This window comes from Temnothorax longispinosus, chromosome 5 (genome assembly GCF_030848805.1).
Source record: "Temnothorax longispinosus isolate EJ_2023e chromosome 5, Tlon_JGU_v1, whole genome shotgun sequence".
Classification (NCBI taxonomy): domain Eukaryota; kingdom Metazoa; phylum Arthropoda; class Insecta; order Hymenoptera; family Formicidae; genus Temnothorax; species Temnothorax longispinosus.
Genome location: NC_092362.1, coordinates 11,064,086 through 11,091,803, shown reverse-complemented (window position 1 = coordinate 11,091,803; position 27,718 = coordinate 11,064,086). Strand labels below are relative to the sequence as shown.

General features: G+C 37.9%; 1 protein-coding gene across 11 annotated transcripts in view; it reads right to left on the bottom strand.

Moving 5' to 3' along the window:
• LOC139813865 (neprilysin-1) overlaps positions 1–27,718 on the bottom strand; it is a 268,145-nt gene that overhangs the window by 154,185 nt on the left and 86,242 nt on the right. For all 11 annotated transcript variants that reach the window (XM_071779670.1, XM_071779664.1, XM_071779666.1 and 8 more), the window contains 2 exons: positions 20,704–20,949; positions 11,437–11,645 (listed from right to left, as the gene is read on the bottom strand). In XM_071779670.1, the coding sequence (XP_071635771.1) occupies positions 11,437–11,645; positions 20,704–20,949 (455 nt within the window). The remainder of the gene's footprint in view (positions 1–11,436; positions 11,646–20,703; positions 20,950–27,718) is intronic.

Sequence of the window (27,718 nt, the reverse complement as noted above, 5' to 3'; positions counted from 1 at the left end):
TTGAGGCAACCGAAAACGACAATGTAGACAAATTGTTGCACACTTCTTTTGCAAAATTAAATGAAGATTCAGTAACGACTGAAGACGCGATGATGTCTGAAGACAAAGAAAACTGGAACATAGCCATCAAAGATGAACTCAATTCAATGAACAAGAACAAAGTATGGGAATTAGTAGATCGCCCGCAGAATGACGAGTCTGGCAAACGACCTAATATAATCGATTCGAGATTGGTATTCAAACGGAAAACTGAGTCAAACGGTAATATAAAATTCAAAGCACGATTGGTAATAAGGGGTTTTAAGGACAGAAACATTTACGATTTGAAGGAAACTTATGCCCCCGTTTCGAAACTAGTTTTGGTCAGGACGATTTTGGCTATTATAAATTATCTTTATCTCGATGTGTGTCAGCTTGATGTTAAAACCGCATTCTTGAACGGGACAATTGATGAAAAAATATTCATGGAAATTGAGACTTCCGTTTCCGGTGCGTTAGAGAGCGACACGCGGTGACAGGGCAGAGTTTTTCGGCGGTGTGTGAAAGCGTTGGAAGGTGTTGGTGAGAGTGAGAGAGTGAGAGGGAGAGAGTGGAGGAGCGAGAGTGTGTGTGGTAGTGGAGGAAAGGTACGAACGAGAAGGATAAGAGATAGAAAGGGTTCGGAAAACGTACGTGTGTGAGCAGGTGGGCAGAGAGCACGCGAGGCGCTAAGAGAGGAAAGCGTACGCGAGAGCGGGTCGGGCAGGGAGCACGCGAAGAGATAAGAGGGGAAAGCGTTGAGCGGTGAGCGGTGAGCGGCCGCGGGCGAGGAGAGCGTGAGTTTAGGTGGCGGCATTGAGAGAATGATCGGGAGGATGGGGTACGATGAGAAAGGAGAGAGGGGCGGGGGGCCAGAGAGCAAGAAGCGGGAGTGTCAGCAGTGTCGGGAGTAATGGGGAGGCAAAGAGGAAAAGGGAGAATGCGGAACTGCAGGGGCTGGGAGACGAGAAGAAGGGTAGGGAATTTAAGAAGCCCGCCGAGGCTGTGGGTTGGGAGGAGAGGGAGAGGAGTGAGTGGAGGGGGAGATGAGGGGGTGGAGGGATGAAATAAAGGAGGTGATAAAGGATCTGAAGGAGGTGAAAGGGTGGAGGGAGGAATTGAGACAGATGATGGAAGAGATGATGGAAGGTTTTAAAGAGCAGGGGAGGTTGATGAGGAAGGAGGTGGAGGAGCTGGAAAGAGATAAAGAGGGAGAAGAAAAAAGAGGTGGGGTGTCGGGGGGAGGAGAAGGAGATAAAATTAGAGAGCTTGAGAGGAGGATGGAAAGGAAGGAACGGGAGGAGAGGAGAAAGAATGTAATAATCAAAGGGCTAGAAGTTAAAGAAGGAAGGAGGAGGGAGGTGGTGGAGGAGGTGCTAAAGGCCATAGGAGTGAGAGGAAACATTGAGGAGATCAAGAGAGTGGCCGGGGATAGAGAGAAGGATAGAGAAATGGTAATGGTAAGAATGAGGAGTAAGGAGCAGAGAGAAGAAGAAATCATGAAGAGAAAGAGGGAGCTGAAGGGAAGGAAGGAGAGGATTCTGGAAGACTAGACATGGAAAGAGAGAAAGATGAAGTGGAAGCTGGAGGAAATCGCGAGATTGGAGGAGAGAAGAGGAAGGAGGGTGAGAATAGGATACGGAAAGCTATGGATAGATGAGCAATACTGGAAATGGGATAAGGAAAAGGAGGTCTTAAGGAATGGGAGGGGGAAACGAAGAAGAGAAGAAAAAGGGGGAAAGAAAAGAGAGGGAACAGAATAGCTCGTCACTGGACCCAATGTTCGTCAGGAGGAAAGCCAGCCCGAGGAAGATGAGTATGCCACTACCAAGTTGAGAAATAAGTGTAAGCAGGACAAGAGGAAGGAGGGAGGGGAGAAAAGAGGGAGGAAAGGGGAGGGGGAGGGAAGAAGGGAATGGAACGTAACTTTTTGGAATGTGGCCGGGCTAGAGAATAAAGACAGTGAGTTTTGGATAGGGCTGAAGGAATGGGATGTGATGGTGCTGTTGGAAACATGGCTGGATAATAAAGGGTGGAAAAGAATCAAGGAGAGGCTGCCGGGAGGGTATGAATGGGGAATGCAAACGGCGAAGAGAGAGAACAAGAAGGAAAGGGCGAAGGGAGGAATGGTCATGGGTATAAAGAAGGAGTTGGCGGAGAAGGAGGAAAGGATTGTGGGGGCAGGAGAGGGGATCATGACGGGCAGGGTGAGGGTGGGGGAGGAAAGATAGAGGATAGTGGGAGTCTACGTTGGAGAATGCATGGAGAAGGCCTTGAGGGGGCTGGAGAGGTGGGTAGAGGACAAAGAGGCGGGAGTTAGAGTGTTGATGGGAGGGGACTTCAACGCGAGAACAGGGGAGGAAGGAGGTGAGTTGGAAGGGGTGGAAGAGGAGGAAGGAAGAGGGGGGCAAGGAGAGAGACAATCAAAGGACCGGACTATTAATAGGGAGGGTAGGCTGATGCTGGACTTTTTTGGGGGAAAGAGGGTGGTGCATCTTCAACGGGAACACAGGAGGAGACGAAGAGGGAGAGTTTACATATATCGGGGGAAGGGGGAGCACAGTGATTGATTATATAATTGGGGAGGGAGAGACAAAGGACAGAGTAGAAAAGATGAGGATAGGGGACAGGGTGGACTCCGACCACCAACCGGTGAAAGTATGGCTGAAAGGAGAGTGGAGAAGCGGGAAAGGGCACAAAGGTGGAGAAAGAGTATGGAGGGGGGTATGGAACGAAGAAGGGAGAGAAATGTTCAAGCGGAAGCTAGGGGGGGGTGAAGCTGGGGGAGAGGGGGCTAGAAGAGGAATGGGAGGAGGTGGAGGGGAGGGTGAAGGGAGCAATGAAAGAGACAGAGGAGGAGCTGAATAAGAAGGAAAAGAGAAAAATGGGCTGGTGGGATATAGAGTGTCTGGAGAAAAAGAGGGAGGCAAGAGGGGAATTGAGGAGGTGGAGAAGGAAGGGTGGGAGGACAGAAGAATACAAAAGAACGAAGCAAGAGTTCAGAGAGCTGTGCAAGAGGAAAAAGAAGGAGGAGAACGAGAGGTGGGAAAAAAGGGCGGCGGAAGTGAGCAGAGAAAGTGAAGTGTGGTAGATAGTTGATAGAGAGAGAAGAAAGAGGAGGAAAGTGATGGAAGGGATAGAGATGGCGGAGTGGAAGGAACATTTCGTGAGGCTGCTCGGGGGGGGTGGAAGAAGGGTTGTCAAAGGAGGAAGAGAAATGAGGCGGGAGAGTGAGAAAAGCGAGGAGGAAATAAGTAAGGGGGAAGTGAGAAAGACCCTAAAGAAATTGAAAGAGGGGAAGGCGGCAGGGGTGGATGGTATTCCGAGTGAGGTGTGGAAGCACGGGAGGGAAGAGTTGGAGGATTGGGTGAGAGGGTTTTGCAATAAAGTCTGGAGGGGAGAGGGGTGGCCAGAGAGCTGGAAGGAGGGAGTGATTGTGCCCATAGCGAAGAAGGAAGAGGGGGAGAGGGTGGAAAACTACAGAGAGGTACAAGGAAGTGAAAGAGGAAGGGATTTAAAGAAAAGGTAGGGTGAAAGCAGGTGGAACAGAGTGGCGAGATTTAGACTAGGGAATAAAATAAGGGAGGGAAGGCACTGGGAGGAGGAGGAGAAAAGGATATGCAGATTGTGCGAAGGCGAGGAAGAGACATGGGAACATAAGTGGGAACGGTGTAGGAAGTGGGACGAGGGAGTGGGGGGTTGGCAGGAGGCAAGGAGATGGGTACTGGGAGAGAGGGGAGAAGGAGAATGGTGGATGAGGGAGATCGAGAAAGACAGAAGCAGGAGGGAATACATGCTGGAAGGGCTGGAGGGTGAGGGGTGTGATTGAGGTGAAGGAAAATGAGGGAGAGAATGTGTGATAAGCCGATTAGAAGGAAATGGAATCGGGTTGATCTAAAAATCGGAAGCAAAAGGAAACGGAAGTCCCTTTTTGCGGAAAGGGTGTGTGTGTGTGCGAGCGGCGGGTGTGAATGTGGGCGGACGCAGAGACAGAAGCCCGCATCCACACCATTAGGTTAAGTAGTATAAGTCAGAATAAGTAGGTTAAGAGGATGTTGTAGAGAAATTGTAAAAAGATTGGGAACGTTCCTTGGCAAAAACGCCTTTCGAACCCTAAGGGAATATGAAATAAAGACATACATACATACATACATACATACATACATATTCATGGAAATTCCTAAGGGGGTAATGGTTACGGATGAAACGCGAGAAAAGAAGGTTTGTAAATGAAAAATAGCACTGTATGGTCTCCGGATTAGTCCAAAACGAAGGAATGAGAAATTCACGGAAGTAGCTAACTCCTCAGATTTAATAAACGACGATCACGATCGATCCATGTCTTTTCACTTGGCATTCTGAAGACAAAATAGCATTGCTAGTATTGTACGTGGATGATATGCTCATCGCGAGTAACGATAAGGATAAGCTGACTGAAATTAAAAACAAATTGAAGCGAGCTTTTAAATTTTTGGACCTTGGTGAACCTAAAGAATTTTTAGGACTAGAAATCAAACGCGTAAAACTAATAGGCCAGTCATATTAGACATCGAACCTTCCAATTACTCTTTTCAGGTTGCAACCACCATGAATCGTTTTGATTTAAGGTGCTGTAAGTGGGATTAATTTTGCTTCGCATAATTAATGCGCATTAAAAAGTTATTAACAATATTATCAACAAAAAACGCAATTTTTTTAATTTTTTCTCAAATATCTCAAAAACTAAGCAAGATAGGGTAACTAACTATACGTACCTTTTTTGTAGAGCGTAAAATTATCTACAATAATGATCTGAACAACATTTATCGTCAAGTCAGTCGTTTAGCTTGCACGCGCTGTCAAAGTCCGAGACTCGGATCTCGAAAACCCTCGATTTCATCGTTTTTTTGATGTTGCGTCGGTGATTTTTTTCAGTCATTTAAAATGGAATTAAAAATTCCCAAAAAATCACACATCATCTGAGAACTACAAAGAATACTTTTCAGGGTGTAACCGATTTTTTAGACCCTTTTTCTTTAGTTTGTAGCTATGTAAGCAAAAAATTTTGATTTTTTGGACTACTCTTAGTTTTTCGCTGTTTTCAGACCTTAGAATTTATTTGAGACGAATTTTATCGTATGCATCTTGTTGTGGACGAAATTTGCAACAAAAACGGACCCTTGTATTTTTTTCGTACGACAAACGCTGATTTTTTTATTGACGCGCAAAGTTATCTAATATTGCGCATAGGTCGGATAACGCTTGTTTTACACTAAAATAATTATTTTTTATTAAAATTTACGTAATTTTTCGCATTATTATTGAACCATATTGCAAAGCCGTTTTCAACACATTCTCTCATGTTTACTTATTTATTAACAAATTGTTTATTTAAAAATTATTATAAACAATTAGAAAAACATGTTATAATCGTTGTAGGTACTCGTTGTCTCATATCAACTCGAAAAATGTTTTTAAAAAATTTATTCATATTATTTATAAAATTTATTCAAACATACAGACAGTGCATCTTTTGACTATTTTCCACACCACCTCTGAGGTAAAGTCAATGGTGCGTTTTTTTTTCTGTGGTTTCCCCAGTAGGCCTAATCCACAAGCATTGAAAATATGTTCTTTTGATGTGATAAGGGAAAAATGGCATATTTTTTTTACTATGGAAAAATAGCATTTTCCATTTTCCTTAAAAAAAAAACCCTCCGAATTTACTGAAAAACGTACGACTTTTTGACGATCTTGAGGCAAATGTTAATATTCATCAACATCTGCGTGTTGGATAATTTTAGTATCCAAGGAATGTCAAAATAATTATCACATAGAAAGGACATATATTCAATGCTTGTGGATTAGGCCTACTGGGAAAACCACAAAAAACGCACCATTGGCTCAGAGATGGTGCGAAAAATAGTCAAAAGATGCACTGTATGTTTGAATAAATGTTATAAATAACATGAATAAATTTTTTAAAAACATTTTTTGATTTGAAATAAGACGACGAGTACAACGAATATAACACGTTTTTCTAATTGTTTATAATAATTTTTAAATAAACAATTTGTTAATAAATAAGTAAACATGAGAGAATGTGTTGAAAACGGCTTTGCAATATGGTTTAATAATAATGCAAAAAATTACGTAAATTTTAATAAAAAATAATTATTTTAGTGTAAAACAAGCGTTATCCGACCTGTACGCAATATTGGATAACTTTGCGCGTCAATAAAAAAATCAGCGTTTGTCGTACGAAAAAAATACAAGGGTCCGTTTTTGTTGCAAATTTCGTCCACAACAAGATGCATACGATAAAATTCGTCTCAAATAAATTCTAAGGTCTGAAAACAGCGAAAAACTAAGAGTAATCCAAAAAATCAAAATTTTTTGCTTACATAGCTACGAACTAAAAAAAAAGGGTCTAAAAAATCGGTTACACCCTGAAAAGTATTCTTTGTAGTTCTCAGATAATGTGTGATTTTTTGGGAATTTTTAATTCCATTTTAAATGACTGAAAAAAATCACCGACGCAACATAAAAAAAACGATGAAATCGAGGGTTTTCGAGATCCGAGTCTCGGACTTTGACGGCGCGTGCAAGCTAAACGACTGACTTGACGATAAATGTTCAGATCATTATTGTAGATAATTTTACGCTCTACAAAAAAGGTAGGTATAGTTAGTTACCCTATCTTGCTTAGTTTTCAAGATATTTGAGAAAAAATAAAAAAAATCGCGTTTTTTGTTGATAATATTGTTAACAACTTTTTAATGCGCATTAATTATGCGAAGCAAAATTACTCCCACTTACAGCACCTTAAATCAAAGCGATTCATGGTGGTTGCAACCTGAAAAGAGTGATTGGAAGGTTACCCCCTTAAATTAGTCTAATATGACTGGCCTATAAGAGTTTGAACATTACACAAGAAAAGTATGTAAATCGTATCTTAATTAAATTCGGTTTTGACGACGCGCATCCACAGAACACATCAATTATTACGAAACAGGCTCAGAATAAAGAACGCAAACAACGCGAAAAGAAAAATCACGATGAGTTCCAAAAACAAGAAAATGTGCTAAACGAAACAACGGTAGATACCCCTTACCGGGAAGCAGTAGAAAGTCTGCTGTACCTTGCAGATGCAACAAGACCGGATATAGCTTACTCAGTAAATGTCTTGAGCAGGCATCAGACTAATCCGTCAAAATACGAATGGCAAATAGTTAAACGAATGTTCAGATATTTAAAAGGTACAACGACTGTAGGTTTGAATTACTATGGCCAACGTAATGATCTACTGGCATATTCCGACTCTAGTTTTGCAGACTGTAAAAACTCGATTTCTACGTGTGGTTATGTCATTCAACTATTCGGTGATACGATTGCATATAAAACTCAAAAACAAAGTTATGTAGCCTTATCTACATGCCAAGCCGAATATGTCGCTATGAGTTATGCGTGTCAAGAAATCGTGTCGATAAATAAATCATTAATTCTTGCGGTTTAAGATATAAATGTTTCTAAAACAAAGTTTTGTATTTAGCCTCGGTTGAATAAGTATACTTTGATATAAGAAGATAGGTTGACCTCTCGGGAGGGAGTGTTGGCAGAGAGAAACCTGGTGTTGGAGTGTAAAAGCTGGCAGCACTGCTCGGTGCAACCTATCTCTCTCTTTTTAAGTTGGACGCCACGAGCGATCTCTAGTGTTTTTGTATCCTCAGTACGTTTGTGATCTTTGAGAAGAAACGACGTGTTGAATAAGAAAAACTTTATATATAAAACGCAGATTGCTGTATTCTTATCAAGAGACACGGTAGTGTCTCGTGCCAAGTATACGCGGAGCGAGACCGACCGTGACTCTTTTACGCGATGCGACGGGTTGCGAGTACTCGAGATGTTGAGATCTCGATAACGAGTGAACGGCTCAAGTTCTAAGTAGGCTTGATCGATAGCTTGGGGTCGACTTGGGGGGGGGGGTGTTTTTATTTTTCCGCTACGTGCCCTACGAGCGGAGATATTGCGACGCAAAATCCAAATGTGAAAATTTTATTTTAAGATACTTTCTTCTACGTCGACCGCTCTCATCTCAATATAACATATATATAACAGAGAAATGTCACTTTCACTTTTTCGACACTGGCGGCTGGCGGCGTTAGTATCGCAGTGCAGTGTAATGCAGACAGTGCGTTCAGCGCGCTGTCACAGACAGTCAGTTAACCTAACACGGTAGTGTCTCGCCGGTCTCGCGTCAAGTACGCGCAGAGCGATACCGACGCGATGCGACAATTAATATTTTTTCTGATTTTCTGATTCAAGTAATTATTTTATTTATTTACCTGTAATTATCCTATTATTATACGACGCGAAGCGAGACCGCACCGTGACTCTTTTACGCGACTAAGAGCATGTGACAAGAATTATAGTAGTTTACGTTTACGTGAGTATTACTTCTGTAACTTATACGAACGATATCATCGTAGTTACTATAAAATCTCCCGTTTATGCGGAGGAATTATCGTATCGTTCGTAAGTTACTACAGAATTAAGTTACGCCCCAGTGAACACATTTTATAACGGCAATATAACATGGAAGTTACATGTAATATCACAATGTTATTCTTGTGATATATAAGGGCTACATAACCCTGACCAGCCGCGAGCTAGATCCGCGCTTCGGAAGCTAGGTTGTTTTAAATTCCTTGACTCGAAAAAGGACCAACGATCGCACCGCTCACGGAAGGCGTCCCTACGGACGTTGACCTTTCTTGAGCCATCGAAAGTGCGTTCGGCTCGCGCCACGCGCCTCAGAGCGTGTACCTGCGAGCAACATTTGTAAGTATCTGGTTGCGTCCTTCCTTATCCCTACCCCTCTGGTTAGCCTTTCCTTCGCTTCCCAGTTTTTCTTATCCTAATTCTGGGGTTGGACGTAACATATTATTAAATATATTTATTTGCAATTTTTTAAAAATATTTTTGAAAAAATTTTTCTGACATAATCTGGCGGACATAGAAACATACTAAAAATGTTTTTGTGAATTATTTTAATCTCCTTAAAAATTATTTTAAAAATATTTTGTGTTGTATGAGTTATAAGGTCCATGGACATCCCGATAAGAAATGGACAAGAAACGGACATCCATAGGATATCCTGTGCTGTCTGGATTCTTGCTACATTTTTATCATCACATCGTGACTGCACGTTGTGCATGATTTTTGCCACGTTTCTGCGATTACATTGTGAGCAGCAAATCGTGCTGCTAGAAAATAAACTTAATGAGGATGCAGTGGACAGAAATCTGCTCAATGGTTATCCTTGAATCTACTGGTATACTGCCCGCATTCTGCTAGCATTTGGATATTAGGCATGCACTTCCAAGGACCCAAAATGGCGCCCATGAGAAAACCTTCTCTTACGCCATCGTCCATTTACGGACCTTGTGAAAGACTGCCCTATAATATATATATATATACATATCTATATATATATATATTTTTTTTTTCACTTACCTGTAAAAGAATGGGCCACTTGAAATCAAGCGCTAAAAAGTACCAAATTCAAAGGCCTACATATCTCTGTGAAAAATGATTGCAGAGTGATGTTTAAAAAAGCGTTTTAAAGCTTGAATCCTCAGCTTTCAAATACTTCAAGGCTCGTTTTTCTATGAAAATTTCACTACAAACAGTGCTAATTTAAAGTCGACCTTGCAAAATTGAAGAAAAACTTTAACTTTCATAGCGTGCACGTTGAAAACGAAATTTATTCTCCAAATTTTATTAATTGTATCGTAAAATTTAACAATTTCTCTTTAAAATGCTTTTTTAATCATTGCGCTACCATTATTTTTCACTGAGTAATGACAATTTGAAGTAAGTACCTAGTGCATTTTCAGGTCTTTTCTCTACAAATCTGTATTCTGCCGCCGATTTTTGTATCTTTTGAAACTGCTCTGTTGGCAAAATGGTGCAAATAATAAATTGCAATGTTTATACGGTCGAGTGACGAACAGCGGGATACTTATCTCCGCTGTGACACACACACACACACACACACACACACACACACACACATACACACAAAAGATTTAAATCCGACTTAATGGAGTATTTTGGGTCGAGTAATTTATACAGATAATAACAGTGGTCATTTTAGTGATGTGAAAGTTTTTCAAACACTATAACTTCGATCGATTTTGAGAAAAAATTGAATAATCATCTTCTTTCACGGAGAGGTTACACGGTCGGACTTACACCTCGTGTAGGTATGTGTGTGTGTGTGTGTCACAGCGCGAGATAAGTACCCTGCGGTTCGTCACTCTCATATAATCTTTGCAATTTGTCATTTGCGCCATTTTGCCAATAGAGCAGTTTCAAAAGAAACGAATACCTATCGGTGGCAGAATACAGATTTTTAGGAAAAAGACCTGAAAATGCACTACTTCACTTCAAATTGTCATAACTCAGTAAAACAAAATGATAGCGCAATGATTAAAAAAGCATTTTAAAGAGAAAATGTTAAATTTTACGATGCAATTGATAAAATTTGGAGAATAAATTTGGTTTTCAACGTGCATGCTATAAAAGTTGAAGTTTTTTCTTCAATTTTACAAGGTCGACTTTAAATTAGCGCCGTTTGTAGTACAATCTTCGTAGAGAAACGAGCTTTGAAGCATTCGAAAGCTGAGAACTCAAGCTTTAAAACGCTTTTTTAAACATTACTCTGCAATTATTTTTTGCAAAGATATGTAACTTTGAATTTGGTGCTTTTTAGCGCTGATTTTAAGTGACTCATTTTTTGCGGGTGAGTGCATATATTTTGATATACTCCGTTCAACAAGAAATTGAGAGTAGATTGGACGAAAATTCGTCCGTCTCGCGCAGGTCTCCCTCCACAGAAGGCCTAAAAAGCCTCCCCTAACACTGCCATGCCGTATACGAGCGCGCTACGCTCTCCCCACTTTGCCCATCTATGCGCAGAACCACTCTCAATCTCTCGTTGAACGGAGTATAGTCTAAATAATTGTGAGGAAAGAGAAATTATAAATATTTTTATCACAAAGACTTCGGTAATATGATATGAGGAGCGTGCAAATATGACCCGAACTTTTTTTTTAAGTAGTATCTAAATAAATAATTAACGCAAAAATTATTTAATATGTGTTACGTATTGTATACTGTAATATGAGGTTTATGATATAATACACACACAACTATTTGATCGTTTTATTGTAATCAGTTTTTGGGCAATATAAGTGCGTATCCCAAAGAAGAAAGATTATTTGAAAAAGTGGAGAGAACATGATTATTTTAAACCTTATTTTGAAATTTTTTAAATAAAATAAAGTCCGGGTAAAATTTGAACGACTCCCGTTCATTAGAACATTGACGTGTTGTATAGCCGTCGATTGACGGGGCCTTACTTTGCCGGCGCACCTGGAGGATGTTAACTGAAGAGTTCTTATCATCTGGACCGACCCATTGTTCCATCAAGACGCCTACGTTGTATTCGCCGCGTAGACGACCTAAGAGAACCTCCAGTGGATAAGGCGGTGGCCTCCAAGATGTACCCACCACCGCCGGCCAGCCACCGAGACGTTCCAAGATTTTCTTCAAAGGGGCGTCCCCGATCTCTCGTATGCGAGCTACGTTTTTATGTTAATTCGTTTTTGTAAGATATGCGAGACATAAGACACATATCTTACTCATATAAACACTGGGGCCGTATTCATCCGCATTATTCCGTTTTTATTTCAAGACTGTCTCAAGTAATGTTTTAAGATGCTCATATGGCTCTTGTAATTGGTTTATATTTATAATATCTTAAGATTGTATTTAAGACGGTCTTAAGAGGATCCTATAGTTGCAGTAATTACCGACATTTAGTTAAAAGCATATGTGATTTTTATCAAAGCAAACGTATTTTTGCAGATCAAAAATAAAATTTCTTCCGCGTCGAAAGTTTGTAATATCTTAAGTATTATAGTCTCTCCGAATCTCAAAGTAAGCGATTCTTTAAGAGTAATGCATGTTGAACACGAATCCAGTGCAGTTTTCTTATTGTCATTGATTTCTATTATTTTATAAGCGACCAAACCTAAAACTTGTGTTTGGGGCGAAGTCGTTTCTCAGCCAAAACGAAGTCAAGAAAGCTAAATAATATGTGCTGCGTATGCTCGGAGATAATAGAAAACAGTGCATTTCGTGCAGGCGTAAGGCACACAACGAGTGCGTGCGCTCGTCAGACTCTGTTTTTACATGCTTTAACTGTTAGCAAAAAAGAAAATTGATTTTCTTGAAATTATTTTCCGCTTTCCATTTTTCTACTTAAAAACAATGAATAAATTGTATTTTATAATTTTTTATGATCAAAATTATGTATCTTTATTTAAAATCCAGTCCGAGAATGAAAACACGACTCCGCCTCGGGAATTTTGACTTTTCGATTTTTGTGTACCTTTGTCGTTTTTACTCTATACCGGTTGAACAAAGCGACGTAGACCAAAAATGCCATAAATTTTGTAGCCAAGGGTTCACTCTTTACAATACTATATTTCACTAAAATGATTCATTTTGTTGTTAAAAATTGGCACCAAAAAAAAGAGCCGACTTTGCCCCAGTCTCCCCTACGCATAAAAATGTAGAGGGCTAAGGTCGGTTTTACATTAAAAACAAAAAAAAAAATTAAAAATTTGGGCACATAAAGCAAATATTGTCACTGACGACAATATTTACTTATACAAAAATACTGCAGTTTATATATACAAAATGAGATACAAACCCTCTAGGAATAACATTTAAGAACAATATCATGCAATTAGAACTAAGATTAAAAGTCTAGAAAAAAAGTTGCATGCTTTTAACTTTTATATGTGCAAAAGCACATGCAGGTAGATAGGATAAGCAGTATTGCGTGTAGTAAGGGATGGCGCAGCGATCGAACAAGGACAGGTTACTATAGTTAGATAAGGACAAATATAGAGAAAACAGGATTAGAAATGTTGACATTATCGACATCGAGGAAGTTCGGCCTTCGCTATAGGATTCCCTTAACTATAAGATCGAACTATATATATAAATACCGACCTTGGAGTCAATTCTCAGTGTTCATATTTTATCAATTTAGTTCATATGTGTGCATTAATTTATTATTCCCAAAAGAAATGGATTACAATCGAGCGTATTAAAATAAGCTCATACTATTTCACTCAAAACTTTTAATCCTTTAAGGGAGGATCGAAAATCAAATTGAAGACGTAATATTTGCAAATCTATTTCAGGAAAAGAAATGAATAGATAGTTCTCCGTTTAGATGTTATTTACTATACTAGATTTAAGACGTAGAAAATTAATTTGGATTACAAAACTTATTAAAAATACAGGATTTTCTGTCATCGAAGACGTAACCAAAAATTTTGCATTTTATCACAAGTTCTAAGGACTTCTAAAAAAAATAATCTGCTATTTTCTTGTTTAGTTTTTTTCAGGATATTTTGCTTTACAGATTAAACTTAAAATAAACCATTAAAGAAATGTTGCTACAAAATGATAACAATATAAACATAAAACTCTAATTTTGCATAAAAATTAATGTTATTTATAATAATAACAGAGACAAAACAATTTTTATAAATTCCATATCTAAGTTCAATCTACATATAGAGCAAAATGTCTTGAGGAAAACAAGATAAAAAAATAACAGGTCGCTTTCTTAGAAATTATGGAATCATGGCAAAACTTGAAATTTTTAGTTCTGTCTTCAATGAGAAAACTCCTATATTCTTAATAAGTTTTATATCACAAAATTAGTTTTCTATATCTTAAATATAAAAATAAATATTATCTAAGCGAAGAATTGTATCCATTTATTCCTTTCTCTGAAATAAATTCGCAAATTTTATCTTCTATTTGGCCATACAAATTTTCTCTTTCTAATCAACCTCTTATAAACCGAGGCATATATTAAACGAAGCATATGTTGGAATCAAACCCGAGATCTGCCGATTATAAACCGATTTAACGCTTTTACGAGTTGTAGTCACTAACGCTAAACAGCGGATTCACGTTCTGGAGATTCGGGTTCGATCCCAGGCAAATATCACAAATCTTGCGGGAGTTTTTCTCGGAGACCTGGGGCGGGGATCTGGTGGAAGGCGGCGGTGGCTACCGGGTGCACGTGTCCTCGGAATTTTCGGGGCACGTCACCAAGTCGAACCTCCCTCCCAATGAGGAACTCACCCTCCACGACCACCGCTTTTCCAAGTAGATGTGTGGAGGAAAGAGGGGGTATCGGCGATGCCGTGTGAAGTTGCTAGATCCTCCATCGGGCGTCTCCCCAGATGGCGAATCGGGAAATGCCTCCCAGATATGGGTGGTACCGAGGAAATGAAATACTCGAGGCGGATCAAAATCTAGCACTGATGAAAGGCAGCAGTTTCATCAGAATCAGGCTGTAGCGCGTGAGCGGTAGAGTACTGAACACCGGAAGGCGTCTAGCAACAGTGAGCGAACCCGGCTTCTGCACTGCGGTATAGAAAAGGAACGGAACCCTTACTACACTATTTCTTCCAAAACATATTAATGGCTGACAAAAACAATAAAAATTCGGCCCTCAGTCCGGGGCACCTCTTAAGTGAGGAGAGGGTGCTAAGAATCTCCCTGTCGTCTACCACTAAGAATAATGAAAGTAAATGCAAGATCAAAATATATAACACAAAAATACGAATTGCCACCTGGAACGTACGCAGCTTATACATGGCAGGAAAACTGGCAAATGTCGAAGCAGAAATGTCCAGATTAAACATCGATATATTAGGACTCAGCGAAGTTAGATGGCCTGGATCTGGCATGCAGAAAACAAGCAACGGTGTCATATACTACTCTGGAGGCTCAGATACCAACTATAGATATGGAACGGCCATTTTTGTAAATAATGTAGTTGCTGAATCAGTTGCAGAGTTTATACCCTTAAATGACCGGGTTATGATGCTGAAACTACAAACCTCGCACCGAGCGCTGAATGTCATACAAGTATATGCGCCAACAAATGACAAGACGGATGCAGAAACAGAAGAATTCTACTCCAAAATAGATGAAGCTATGCGGCTCACAAAGAAAGGAGAACTAACCATGGTCATTGGTGATTTTAATGCAAAAGTCGGATCTGGTGCAGAACATGATACCGTAGGGCAGTATGGCCTGGGTGAAAGAAATACTAGGGGAGATAGACTATAGACTCGTCCAGTTCTGCGCCGAAAATAATCTCCTTGTCGCTAATACGTTCTTCAAGCAACATCCTAGAAGATTATACACCTGGAAGTCTCCTGCTGATGCCAGAGGAAAAATCTTAAGAAATCAAATTGATTTTATCCTAATAGGAACGAAGCTGAGAAAATATGTGCAAACAGTAAAAACATATTCTGGTGCAGATATTAACAGTGACCACAACCCAGTCGTCATGGACTTCCGAATGCGACGTCTTACAAAAGTCAGGAAGGCGAGAACACCACAAAAGATAGATATCAGACAGCTGCAAAAACCAGACATGCAGACACACGTGAGCTCCAGACTCAAGGATGAACTGAAGGAAATTCAGAGACCGGAACAAACCACAGTGGAAATAGAAAGAACCTGGGATAAGATAAAGACCACCATAACGGAGATACAGGTTCAGGACATCGGATTCTCCGAGGTAGGAAGGAGAAAGGAATGGATGATTTTATTGATTTAGAGAGTTTGAGTCGCCAGTGAATAATTAAAATTAACAGAGATATTGTAAGCGACCCAACTGGCCAAATTTTATTGATCTAAAACGCTACGTTTCGACCGTGGATTCGGTCCTTTTCAAGCGCAAATACACCTCTCACAAATATATTAGTCAGGCATAATGCCTTAACTACGCCGAATCTAAAAACTAAACGACAAATTTCAGTACTCCGCAATAAGTAAAAGACAATAAAAAATCCGTAATTATACAATTAGAAACTTACATATTTGTGCGTCGGGATCAAACGATACAATATAAAATATTCGTTAAACGGCATACTTCGTTAGATGTTTGTGTCATGTCAGAGCCGTGCGGTGGTAAAATTTAGACTGATGAACTTGACAATATAAAAACAAACAGTTGCCGTAGTAATAAGCTAGGACGTAGAGAGGGAAGTAGCGAAGAAGGAGAAGGAGTTATAATTCTTTTATGATATGTTCGTAGAGAACGTTAAGATTCTCCGTGTCCTTTTGTAAATTGATAGTGCCGTCAAATTTTTTAATAAAAAACATCTCCGCTAATTCCCTCTTTCTAGTATGTCTTTCTTGATGTAATACTTCTGGCTTTCCCCAGTCAAAATCATGCCCATAAGACATTCTGTGTTCGCTCACTACGGAGTGTTTGCTAGTGTGCTTTCTGATATCGCCCTGGTGTTCCCTGAGGCGCGTGCACAAATGTCTCTTAGTCTGCCCAATATACGTAGCCTTGCAATTTCTGCAGTTTATCTTGTATACTGTGTCGGTTTATTAAGGTCGTCTATCCTTACCTCGTCTTATTAGGCAATCGAGTTTTTTAGGAACCGTAAATAAGGTGGTGATGTGGAGTTCTTTTAACGTGCGACAAATGCTATCACTCAACTTTTTGATATAAGGTAAAGGTATGCAGTTTTTTAAATCAAAGGTTGTATTATGGTCAATCAAGGTGTTATGTGTATTGTTGCGTGTTTTGAGAATGTTTGGACGCTTGGCGATGTGTTTATTAACGATTGGTTTAGGAAATGTTTTACAACTCATTTTCGAGCATAGATCCCGGGAAAAAATATTCATATATGATCATATATAATCATATATGATTGGCCATATATGGTCAGATATGGAAATTGGCCAGATCTGAAGATATATGATCTGGTATTATTGTATATGTTAATATCTGATCAGATATGATCAGGTATGATCAGATACGAACTGACACAGTTCAATCTGGACATATATATTTAAGTAAGTTTCAGAACATTGTTATATATTTTTAAAAGTTATTTTTTAAGTGTGCCACTTTATTATAAAAGTGGACTCCACGATACAACTGATACAAAAATTGTGCCGCTTTATAGCGCGAGACAGTGTCGTGTCTTTTGATACCATTCTTATAACACTGTTGGTCAAATTTTAAATACGAGAAACAGATCCCATCGAATGCCATCTATCGGATACTATGAGATGCAATATCTGATCTGATCATATATAATCTTATATGACTATATAAGTTCATATATGATTATATATGATTTTCAGTTTAAATTATAAGATATTATGTTTGCAAAATAATACGATTAATATATTTATTTATAAGAACTATAATATATATTATATAACAGTATTTTTCACGAAAGTAAAATTTCATTGTTTATAAAAATATTTGATAAAAATTAATATGTCAATTAAAAAAGATTAAGTGTCTTATGCAAAATTAGAAAAAAAGAAAAATTTAAAATAACACAAGCAATGAGATGCCGTTTTTGGTCGAAGTGGATCTGGGTGCTTAATAATATTTCACAATATCAATTATTATTAAATACATTTTTCAGTTTTTTAAACTGCGTGCCAATATGGACTTTGTCGGACTTAAAACACACACATATATATATATATATATATATATATATATATATATAGGTCTAGAGGTATGTTCCGGGACTGTTTACGTTTTTTGAAATGTACAGTCCTGGAATATAACGCATATATATGTAATCAGATTCAAAAAATTGTCCCGAAACGTGCCGTAGGACATGAATTTTTTCCAGGACAGTCCTGGAAACTGCCAAATGTCCTGGAATATACCGATGTAAAAAAATAAAAGTCCCGGAACATACTTCCGGACCTACATATATATATATATATATATATATATATATATATATATATATATATATAAACGCTCTATATATGGGCATGTAAAACTTATATCTGTTTATATCTCATTTATATATGTTTATAAATGTCAAATATGAATATTTTTTCCCGGGATGATATAAAATGTCCGGGAAAAATATTCATATCTGACAGTATATGAACATATATAAATGAGATATGAACAGATATAAGTTTTACATGCCCATGTATAGAGCATATATAATCATATATGGTGATCAGAATTATATATGGCGATAGATAACCATATATGATTATATATGCTCTATACATGGGCATGTAAAACTTATATCTGTTCATATCTCATTTATATATGTTCATATACTGTCAGATATGAATATTTTTCCCGGACATTTTATATCATTATATCCCAGTCTGGTCATATATACATCGCGTCTTGTCATATATGATCATGTACAGTGCCGATATAGTTATGTATGACTATATATAATTATATCTGATAATACATGGCCAAACATTCTTTATATACGATCATGTAAGGCCAGATACGATTATGTATAGTGTCATATCTGCTACACATAATAATATGTCTGACCATATATGAACTTATATGATCAGATCTTGTGTCATGTATAATATACGATCTGATCATATATGGCAATAGATAACCATATATGATTATATATGCTCTATATATGGACATGTAAAACTTATATCTGTTCATATCTTATTTATATATGAACATATATGAACATATATAAGTTTTACATGTTCATATATAAATATATACTGTCAGATATGAATATTTTTTCCCGGGATCGCAGTCTTATCACCACTACTATTCAATATATACTCGGAGGCTATTTTCAAGGAAGCTCTATAGGGAATTACTGGTGGAATCAAGATTAATGGCAAGACGATTAATAATATCAGATATGCTGACGATACCGTTGTGTTAGCAGAGAACATGCACGACCTGCAAAACATGATGGACCGCATAGTTCGACACAGTGAAAGCTTTGGCCTCTTCACGAATACTACGAAAACCAAAACCATGGTTTTCTCTAAGACACATGTGCGTGCACATCTGATTATTAAGGGGGCAACTGTGGAACAAGTCTCGTCCTTCAAATATTTTGGAACCATCATGACCAGTCTATATGACCCTAAGAAAGAGATCAGATCAAGAATCGAGCAGGCTAGAAGAACATTTACGAATATGAAGACATTCTTCACGAGATCTGATCTAAGTTTGGACCTCAGAGTCCGTATAATCAGATGCTACACATTCTCTACCCTGTTATACGGTTGCAAAAGCTGGACTCTTGACCCAAATACGGAAAAGAAAATAGATGCTTTCGAGATGTATCTGTACCGTCGTATGTTGCGCATATCATGGGTAAATAAAATAACCAATGAGGAAGTCCTCAGCCGTATACATAAGCAGAAGAAACTCATGTTGACAATCAGGGAGAGAAAGACGAGATATATAGGACACCTGATGCGAGGAGAAAGATACGAACTCATGCGACTGATCATCCAAGGCAAGATTTAAGGGAAGAGATCCATCGGCAGGCGCCAAAATTCCTGGCTGAAAGACATCAGAAGATGGTTTGGCTGTACTTCAGTGGACATCTTTCGCATGGCCGTATCTAAGACTATGTTGGCCATTTGGATCGCCAACCTTCGAAAGGAGACGGCGTCATAAGAAGAAGAAGAACGCTTTTACACAACATCTTTCAATCTGATGCGTATAAATAGACACTTGATAATTAATGGCGCAGAATAATCAAGGATATCTATTTTCCACTAATTTATTACGATAAAGAAATACAAAAGGTCGCTATTGCACGAACGACGGAAGAACAGGTAAGTGCTTGCAAAAAGAAAGCGGAAGCTAGCAAGGTCCGGAAACATAAAAATGTATAGAAGGGACAGTCTCATGCTAGTAATTTATGTCTCCACCAATTGTTGGTAAGTATTAGGTTAATCTATATAGCGCGCGTATCATATAAGACATAGAATAAATATATATATATGCTTAACTCTGTATATAATTTTTAACTCTGCGTTTAAAACATAAACTAACAATAATAATATAAATTTAGAGTTTTTTAAATATTATTTATTTTAAATAGGTATAGCTATATAGCCTTTTATAACAAAAAATTAATATCCAAATTTGTCGAAAACAAATTTTGCAAAGTATCTGCTGCAAAATCAACAAAAAATAAATACTTATATGGCTGGTTTTGTGCCAACAGAAATATCATATATCAGAATCTGCTAATAGAATGTAATGATTGATTGATTACAAAAATTGAGCAGAATTTACCATTCGTAACTATTTAAATGATTATAAAGTGACAAATGCTCAATTTCTACTAGCAATCTACCATCAAATTATATCAATAGATTTTATTAGTAGAACATATGCTTAATATAAACATAACTGATGTTAATCCGTTGCATATTCTGCTAGAATCTGCTGGCATACTGCTATTTTGTTTATCGAAAATTTAAAGATATTTATTAAAAATCATTTCAAGTATTTTTGGTTAAAAATATGCCAATAAAACACGATTTGTGTGTCCAAAAATTTAATTAAATATTTTGTTATTTATATATAAATGCATAAAATTTAATTCGGAATAAGTCTTTAATATCAGTATTAAATATTTATATAGACATTCTATTATGTATGTATAGTTAGACGTTTCTTCAAATTCTAGCCTTTAAATAAAATCCTAAATTTTTAATCAAAATATATAATAAAAAAAGAGAGAGATTACGATTATTTGAGACACCCTATGAATCATTTATACCCACGGATATCCATGCACGACCTGTAGAACATCTTCGCTTTAAGAGTGGCATTATTGTCGTTCGCATTTGGCGGTTCCTCGAGAACGCGTTTCAGGATCACTTGCAGCTGATCAGCTAGTATCTCGAAGGTGCTGATTGCACTCCGATCCTCTGGTATCACATGCAATCGATTCCACGTGCCGCAAGCGTATTGAAAAAAGTCGACGCAGGGCGCCACGGTTCGATCCATCGCCGCTAATAAACTCGCCGCTAAATTACAATAAATTCTCTGATTATTTTTTCTTGCTCTCACAAAATCAGGGTTGAGAAATAATATGCGCGTTACTTATAACGCAAATACAGCTAGGGCCCAAACAGACGAGATACTTTGTAGCACTTCAGAGAAACGCTATTTACACTATAGACCTGTATAGACGGGCCACTCTGTAGCACCACAGAGAAGCGCTACAAATTCGTACAATCGGACCACTTTGTAGCGCTACAGACCTCTACAAATAGGCCACTTTGTAGCGCTTCAGAGATGCACTACAGGCCCGTATAAGTAATGCACAGGCTTTTCTGAGGCGCTTCAAAGTAGCACGTCTGTTTACCACAAATGTCTATACTAAACTAGATGCTAACATGCCATCATTGGAATAGCACGACTTGCATTACATAAGGTTTTCAGTTGTAGAGAGGTAACGGCAGCGGTCCTGCGCGCGCGCGCGCGCGTGTGTATGTGTGTGTGTGATTTTCGCCGATTTTGGCGATGAAACCTTTCTTATGCATGTTTTCTTATATTTTTTTATGTGCTAAATTATTATCAAACGTTTATTTCAAGCTGATATAAAGGGAAAATAGTGAAAATTGCATTTAAAGTAACAGATTTATAAAAATCTGACCAAAAACTTAAGAATATATAACATTTTCTTACGCTTTTTTTCCCTTTCTACTACCTCCCACCCCACCCTCACTACTCTTATTTAACCTAACATTACCCATTCTAACATAAAAAACTCAACATAAAAAGTCCAACCTATCATCCAACCTAATCCAATACAACTAAACCTACCCGAAACTGCCCCAAACTAATCCGTTTCCCTCCCTCTCTCTTTTCCCCCCTTTTTTCCCCTCTTCCCACCCTCTTCTCTCCTTCTGTCTCACACATACACTTACTTTATCTCTCCCTGCATATACTTTTGGAATCGGCGTTAAACTGTAGGTCCCACATATATCTGATACACAGATATATGCAGATAAGTCCGCAACGCTCGGAATCGATCAAGCGGCTTAAAGAAGAAGACAGATATCCTCGTATCCCGTTCGGACACGTAACGATTAGACACCGCTCAATTAGACACGTACTTTTATACACGTTTTATTGGACATCGTTTGATTGGACACCGCACGATTAGACACCGCACTATTGGGCACGTATGCCAATCCAATTGTTGTGTGAGTGAGTCACACATACAACAGGGTTGGGTTAGGATAAATTAGTTTTTTAGAGGTGAAGCCCCCCCCCATAGGAGAGGCGAAACCCACTGCAGTCACACGCAGTGCCCAATCATGCGGTATCCAATAAAATGGTGTCCAATCATGTGGTGTCTAATCGTGCGGTGTCCAATCGTACAATGTGCATATGTCCAATCGTACTGTGTCCAATCGTGCAGTGTCCAATCGAGCAGTGTCCAATCGAGCAGTGTCCAATCGTTACGTGTCTAAATGGAGGTCACTCGAAGAAGACTGACATACATTTTTGTTTCTATTTCAAGAAAAACTATTTTTGTTTGAATTTTTCTAGAATTATTTTTCTCATTTTCGGCAATAAACACTCCGACTTTGTAGCATATTTTTTCATTCTTTTATTTGTCGAGATGGGTAAGATTTGTAGCATTTGCGGCATGAGGCTGGCCAAAAAAGCAAGAGCTTTATATCGTTTTGTAGGCGATAACGTTTTTAAATGCGTAATATGTTACAGAAAATGTCATCGCGGCCAAACTCAAGCTGTACAAAATACAACTTACACATCAGTGTTGAGTTTCATATAATTCTTGTATTTTGATTTCGTTGTAACGGTGGTTTAATCGTAGTCGGCTATAGCGCCTCTAGCGCCCGTTAACTCTGTGACGGTTATGTAACTGCGCGTGCGCGAAAGGAAGAAGACAAAATGGCGAGAAGACTTTAAACTGCATTGTACGTCTCATGACGGTCTCACGTAATAAAGGTAAAATCCAGTGTATACAGTCTACTGTACATTCAATACCTCATCACACAGCTCCAAATAAGAATGACCGTCCTATAGAAAATAAAGCTCCCGGTCAGAAACGTGTTTTAAAATACACGGGTACACGTGACACGTGTAGTCGTACTACACGTTACACCTGACACGGGTCACCGTGGATACACGTATACCCGTGTATTTAAATTATCCGCGTGTATGTTTGCGTTCGTGTGTCACGCAACATACTTTAACGTATTTATATTTATAAAATACGTGCAAATAATCCTATGTCTTAGCAAAATGTCACTCTGGGCTGCTGAAGGCACTATGATGATGTTTTTGAACGCTCTGTTTGTTTATTTTGTTATTCCTTTCTCGTTAGCGGTAATCTTCGTTTATTCATCGCAATGTGACTTGTTCGACAGTTTTCCGTATGTCAAAAAATATTTCTTTGCCTTGTGGTGTAGCTTGTAAATTACTTTTATGACAGTTAATCACTATTTTGATTAATATGAAGAAAAGTTAGGTATGGAAATATGCTCATCGAGAAGGAGACAAAGTACTTTGTGATTTGTGCACCGATGAAGCAAATAATGAGTTGTCCTGCCGCGGTGGTTCGACCGGGTCATTAATTCATGGACTTACAAGTAACCAGGGAGACTCATCATCTACAAAACGGAGGTAAGTATATTACGTTTTTAGATTTTGTAAAAAAATATAAAAATATTTATTTTTAATGAGGAAATAATAGAGATTCAGGGTTTTGAAACGCAGACAAATGGATTTAAGTTCGATAATGCTATTAGCATGTAAAAACGAGTGATAAGACATAGATATATAAAAAAATTCTCAATTTTGCTGTATAATTTGTAAATATTGAGCTCATAGACATGTGCAGCGGGTTTGATTGATTAATTTTTTTAAAATACGGCATTAAACTATTTACTATTTTTCGCTATTTTTTGCTTTTTCTGCTTTATTCAGACATAAAAGAATTAGAAAAAAAATTATTTCTAATGTATAAAATGTTTTTCTAAACTTTTATCTAAAGAGCACATTATTTTGTAACTTTCCGTAGAGTAAAAATAATGTAGATACTATTGTGGGATTATTATTCGTGCCCGGTCGGTAATCGATGATCGAAGATGCACGTATCGAACGTTTCGCGAAGTTGTACGCGTCGACCGCTCCGATCGTTAAGAGTCAGTCGGAGAAAGCAAGTCGAGCAGTACAGAGCAATCCAAAGTAACGAGTCGCGCGATAATTATATCAGATTGTATGACAGTATTAACGTCGCACGTTTTGCTAAGAGTATTCAACGAGACTATTGTAAAACAGTAAGAGTTACGTTCGCCCGCGATACGAGATTATTGTAAGAGTTACGTTCGTCCGAGATACAAGACTATATACGAGTGATCGGAAAAGACAGAGTTAAGAGTTCATATTTGCATCGTAACTTATTCACTCCATCGTTTTGTTAATTAATTTTTATAACTTGGTCAGAATAAATATTAACGTTAAGCATTTACTCCGACTCCACAAGCATTTATTCAATAATCCTGTACATTATCTAAAATTGAATATAGTACGAACAAAATAAATTTTACCTATTTTTAAATTTATATTTAGTACTTGAATATCAACATTAATTTTAATTTACATATTTAATTTTATATTCAAATATATACAAAATAATTATTTTAATTTGACTCTAAATTAAAACTTTTAATCAAAATCAATTTAATATGACAGAGTTGAGCTTTATATGATTGATATTACATTTCATTTTGCAGATCGGACAATTTAGCCGCGAATGATGATTTGTATAAATTAGGGCTGACGATTATTCGTTTATCCGGATATCCGGATATCCGAGATAGAGACAAATCCGAGATAAAATATTCGATTCAAGTAAAAATCCGAATATCCGGAACTTGTTCGGATCCGGATCTTGTTCGAATCCGGATCTTGTTCGGATCCAGATCTTGTTCGGATCCGGATCTTCTTCGGATCCGAATTTGTTTGATGCTGTCGAGATTTCCGATTTAATTATTCGATCGTTAACCAGATCTCGGAATTAAATCTTATAAACGCGAGTTACCACAAACCGTAAATCTTAAGCACGAGTTACCGTGGAGTATTTCTCAATTGATTATTGAATAGCTAAAGAAAGAATTATAGAGTACAGTTCAAATAAGTTTTTATTTCTCAACGAAAACATAATATACAAATAAAGTTTAAGATTAAAGTACGATAAGTTTGTCATGTTCGCATAATGTAAATAATTATGTATATAATTATTAAGCACTAAGAACGAGCTTTGTTCGCTAGCCTTTTATGAAATGAATAATATACAAAGTTAAATGCAGTGCTTAAAAATAAACATGTTTTACAGTTTTAAATAAATAAGTTATTTATCGGAAAGTAAGTTCCGATTTTGAAAAAGGAAAACAAGAATATTGACATTGGCAGGATCAAGACAACATCTTTTTGGAGTTATAATGTTTCCACATGTAGAAAACACCCTTTCAGATCCAGCAGATAATGCTGGTATACTGAGATATTTCTTCGCGAGTGGTGCCAGTGCTGGAAACTTCTTCTCATTTATTTTCCACCATTCAAAGGGGTTCGCGTTGTGATTTATCTGTGGTTCTGCAATGTACCGTGCGAATTGGGCTTGTGTAGTATATTGATTTGGTTGTGTTTGAAAAAGAAAATCCAGAGCGCTCTTTTCTGTCTTTTCAGTGTTCTCAACAAAATCGAGCCCATCGTTAAGCATCGTACGAACTGTGACTTTCACGGCCTCTTTTGCTTCTACTTCTTCGGCGCATAAATCTTTGTACCTCGGATCAAAGAATGAACCGATTTGTCGTGCAGTGACAGTTGAATTTTCATTCCAATCCATATCGAACCGCGTACTGAGTTCCTGGCATATCACTTCTTTGAATTTGCTGAGCAAATCATCGTTCAATACATTATGATTTAGATGATTCTCCAACAGTGAACGGACGATTGGACGAACTATCGAGAAGGGCGAATTATTAGCACATAGTACCGTAGTTGCTACCTGTAAGGGCTTGAGCACATTGACCAAATTCTCCATAATATGCCATTCGTATTCTGAGATTTCCAGATTCTGAGCGACTTTTGATTTGGTTACAGATCTGTCGGCGAGGACACTTTCCACGGGACGTCTATTCTTTAAGAGGCGTTCAAGCATATCGAATGTAGAGTTCCAACGAGTAGGAACGCTTTGTATCAGCTTAAGCACAGGCATCTTGAGATTCTCTTGATTTGCTTTTAATGCTTCACACGCTATATTTGAATGACGGAAATGTCCGACCATTTTCCTTGCTTTTTGACAAAATGTTACAATTTCTTTGATATCCAATCCTTTGGATATTGCAAGCTGCATTGTATGTGCTGCACATGTTCTCCCCTCATTTACTGTCAAATTTGGTATAGCTTTGACAGCGTTCGTTATATTTATAGCGTTGTCCGTAACAACAGTTGTAGTTTTTTCGTCAATCTTCCATTCATGCAGAATTTCAAGTAATTTTGCATTTATATTACTAGACACTGCAGACGCGCGCTACGCGCGCGCTATTTATCTTTAACATTTCACTATTAACCCTATTATACACAACTGTCAAAATATACAATGACAGCTGCAAATGAAGTAAGCGCAGCAAGAAAACCAATCGGCATCGCGGAAAAGCGGCAACAATAAACTTCACATCTCCTTTTTAGAAAAGGAATGGTCGTATGGCGTTCTTCGACTTCCTCCGTTAACGTGTAAAATTTTAATTCCCAATTGTCTGTTAAGAATTGACCGACCACTGTTATGTATGCATAGCCGGTTTATTATTTACGTCGCCTGAGAAAGACGTTTCAAACTATTATTAACCGGCTATTGCGATAAATATTACCACATGCCTCGGTGGTCGAATTGGTACGACGCCCTACACGGAATGAGGGAGGTTCCAGGTTCAAACCTTGGCTGAGGTAATATTTTTTGCAATAAATTTTCTTTACAGTTATTAGATAATTAAATCGAGTCGATTTAATTCCGGGGAGGGAAGGGTTTTTAATTCTAACAATTACTGTGTTTTAAGTCCGAAAGTAATCGGCGCGCAGTATGTTGAAAAAATTATATGTATATATATAGACATATATGTATACAGTAACTAATATAAGGCTGTCAAAGACCTAAGCTTGGATCGCATGGCTTTTGATTCTAACTGTTCGTATATCGTTACGATCCTATTTCTCTTATTATGATCAAGACTTTGATGACTCTGAAAGGAAGTCCGATGAAAGAGACATTATGATACTTGCTGCTGCAGGTCCATCGCAGGAAACAGTAAGACATGCCATACGAGGGCGACCCACAAAGAACAAACAAGAAAACATCGATCGCGCTTTAGCACGACTTATTGCCTTAAATCAACTGCCCCTCTCATTCACTGAATCTGAGGGATTTAGCAGTTTTATGACTGTTGTTGACCCCTCATACAAGGTTTATAATACATAAAAAGGAGTACAGATAGAGAGTATAGACTTTTTACAATTCGAGTTTAGTTTTTATTGAAATTTGGATGTAGTAAATAAATAATTTTACTTTTTTTTTTACTTTATCGTCGGTTCTTGGAATTACTACTGGCGATTTTTTTTTAGTTGCAAAGAATGATGTAGACAGTCTATATGTACTATGTACACATATTTCAGAGGTACTATACTAATATGTTTAAATGTTATTTTTATATTTTAGATACCTTGCTCGGAGACCCTTAAGAAAAGACTGTATCTGCTGTA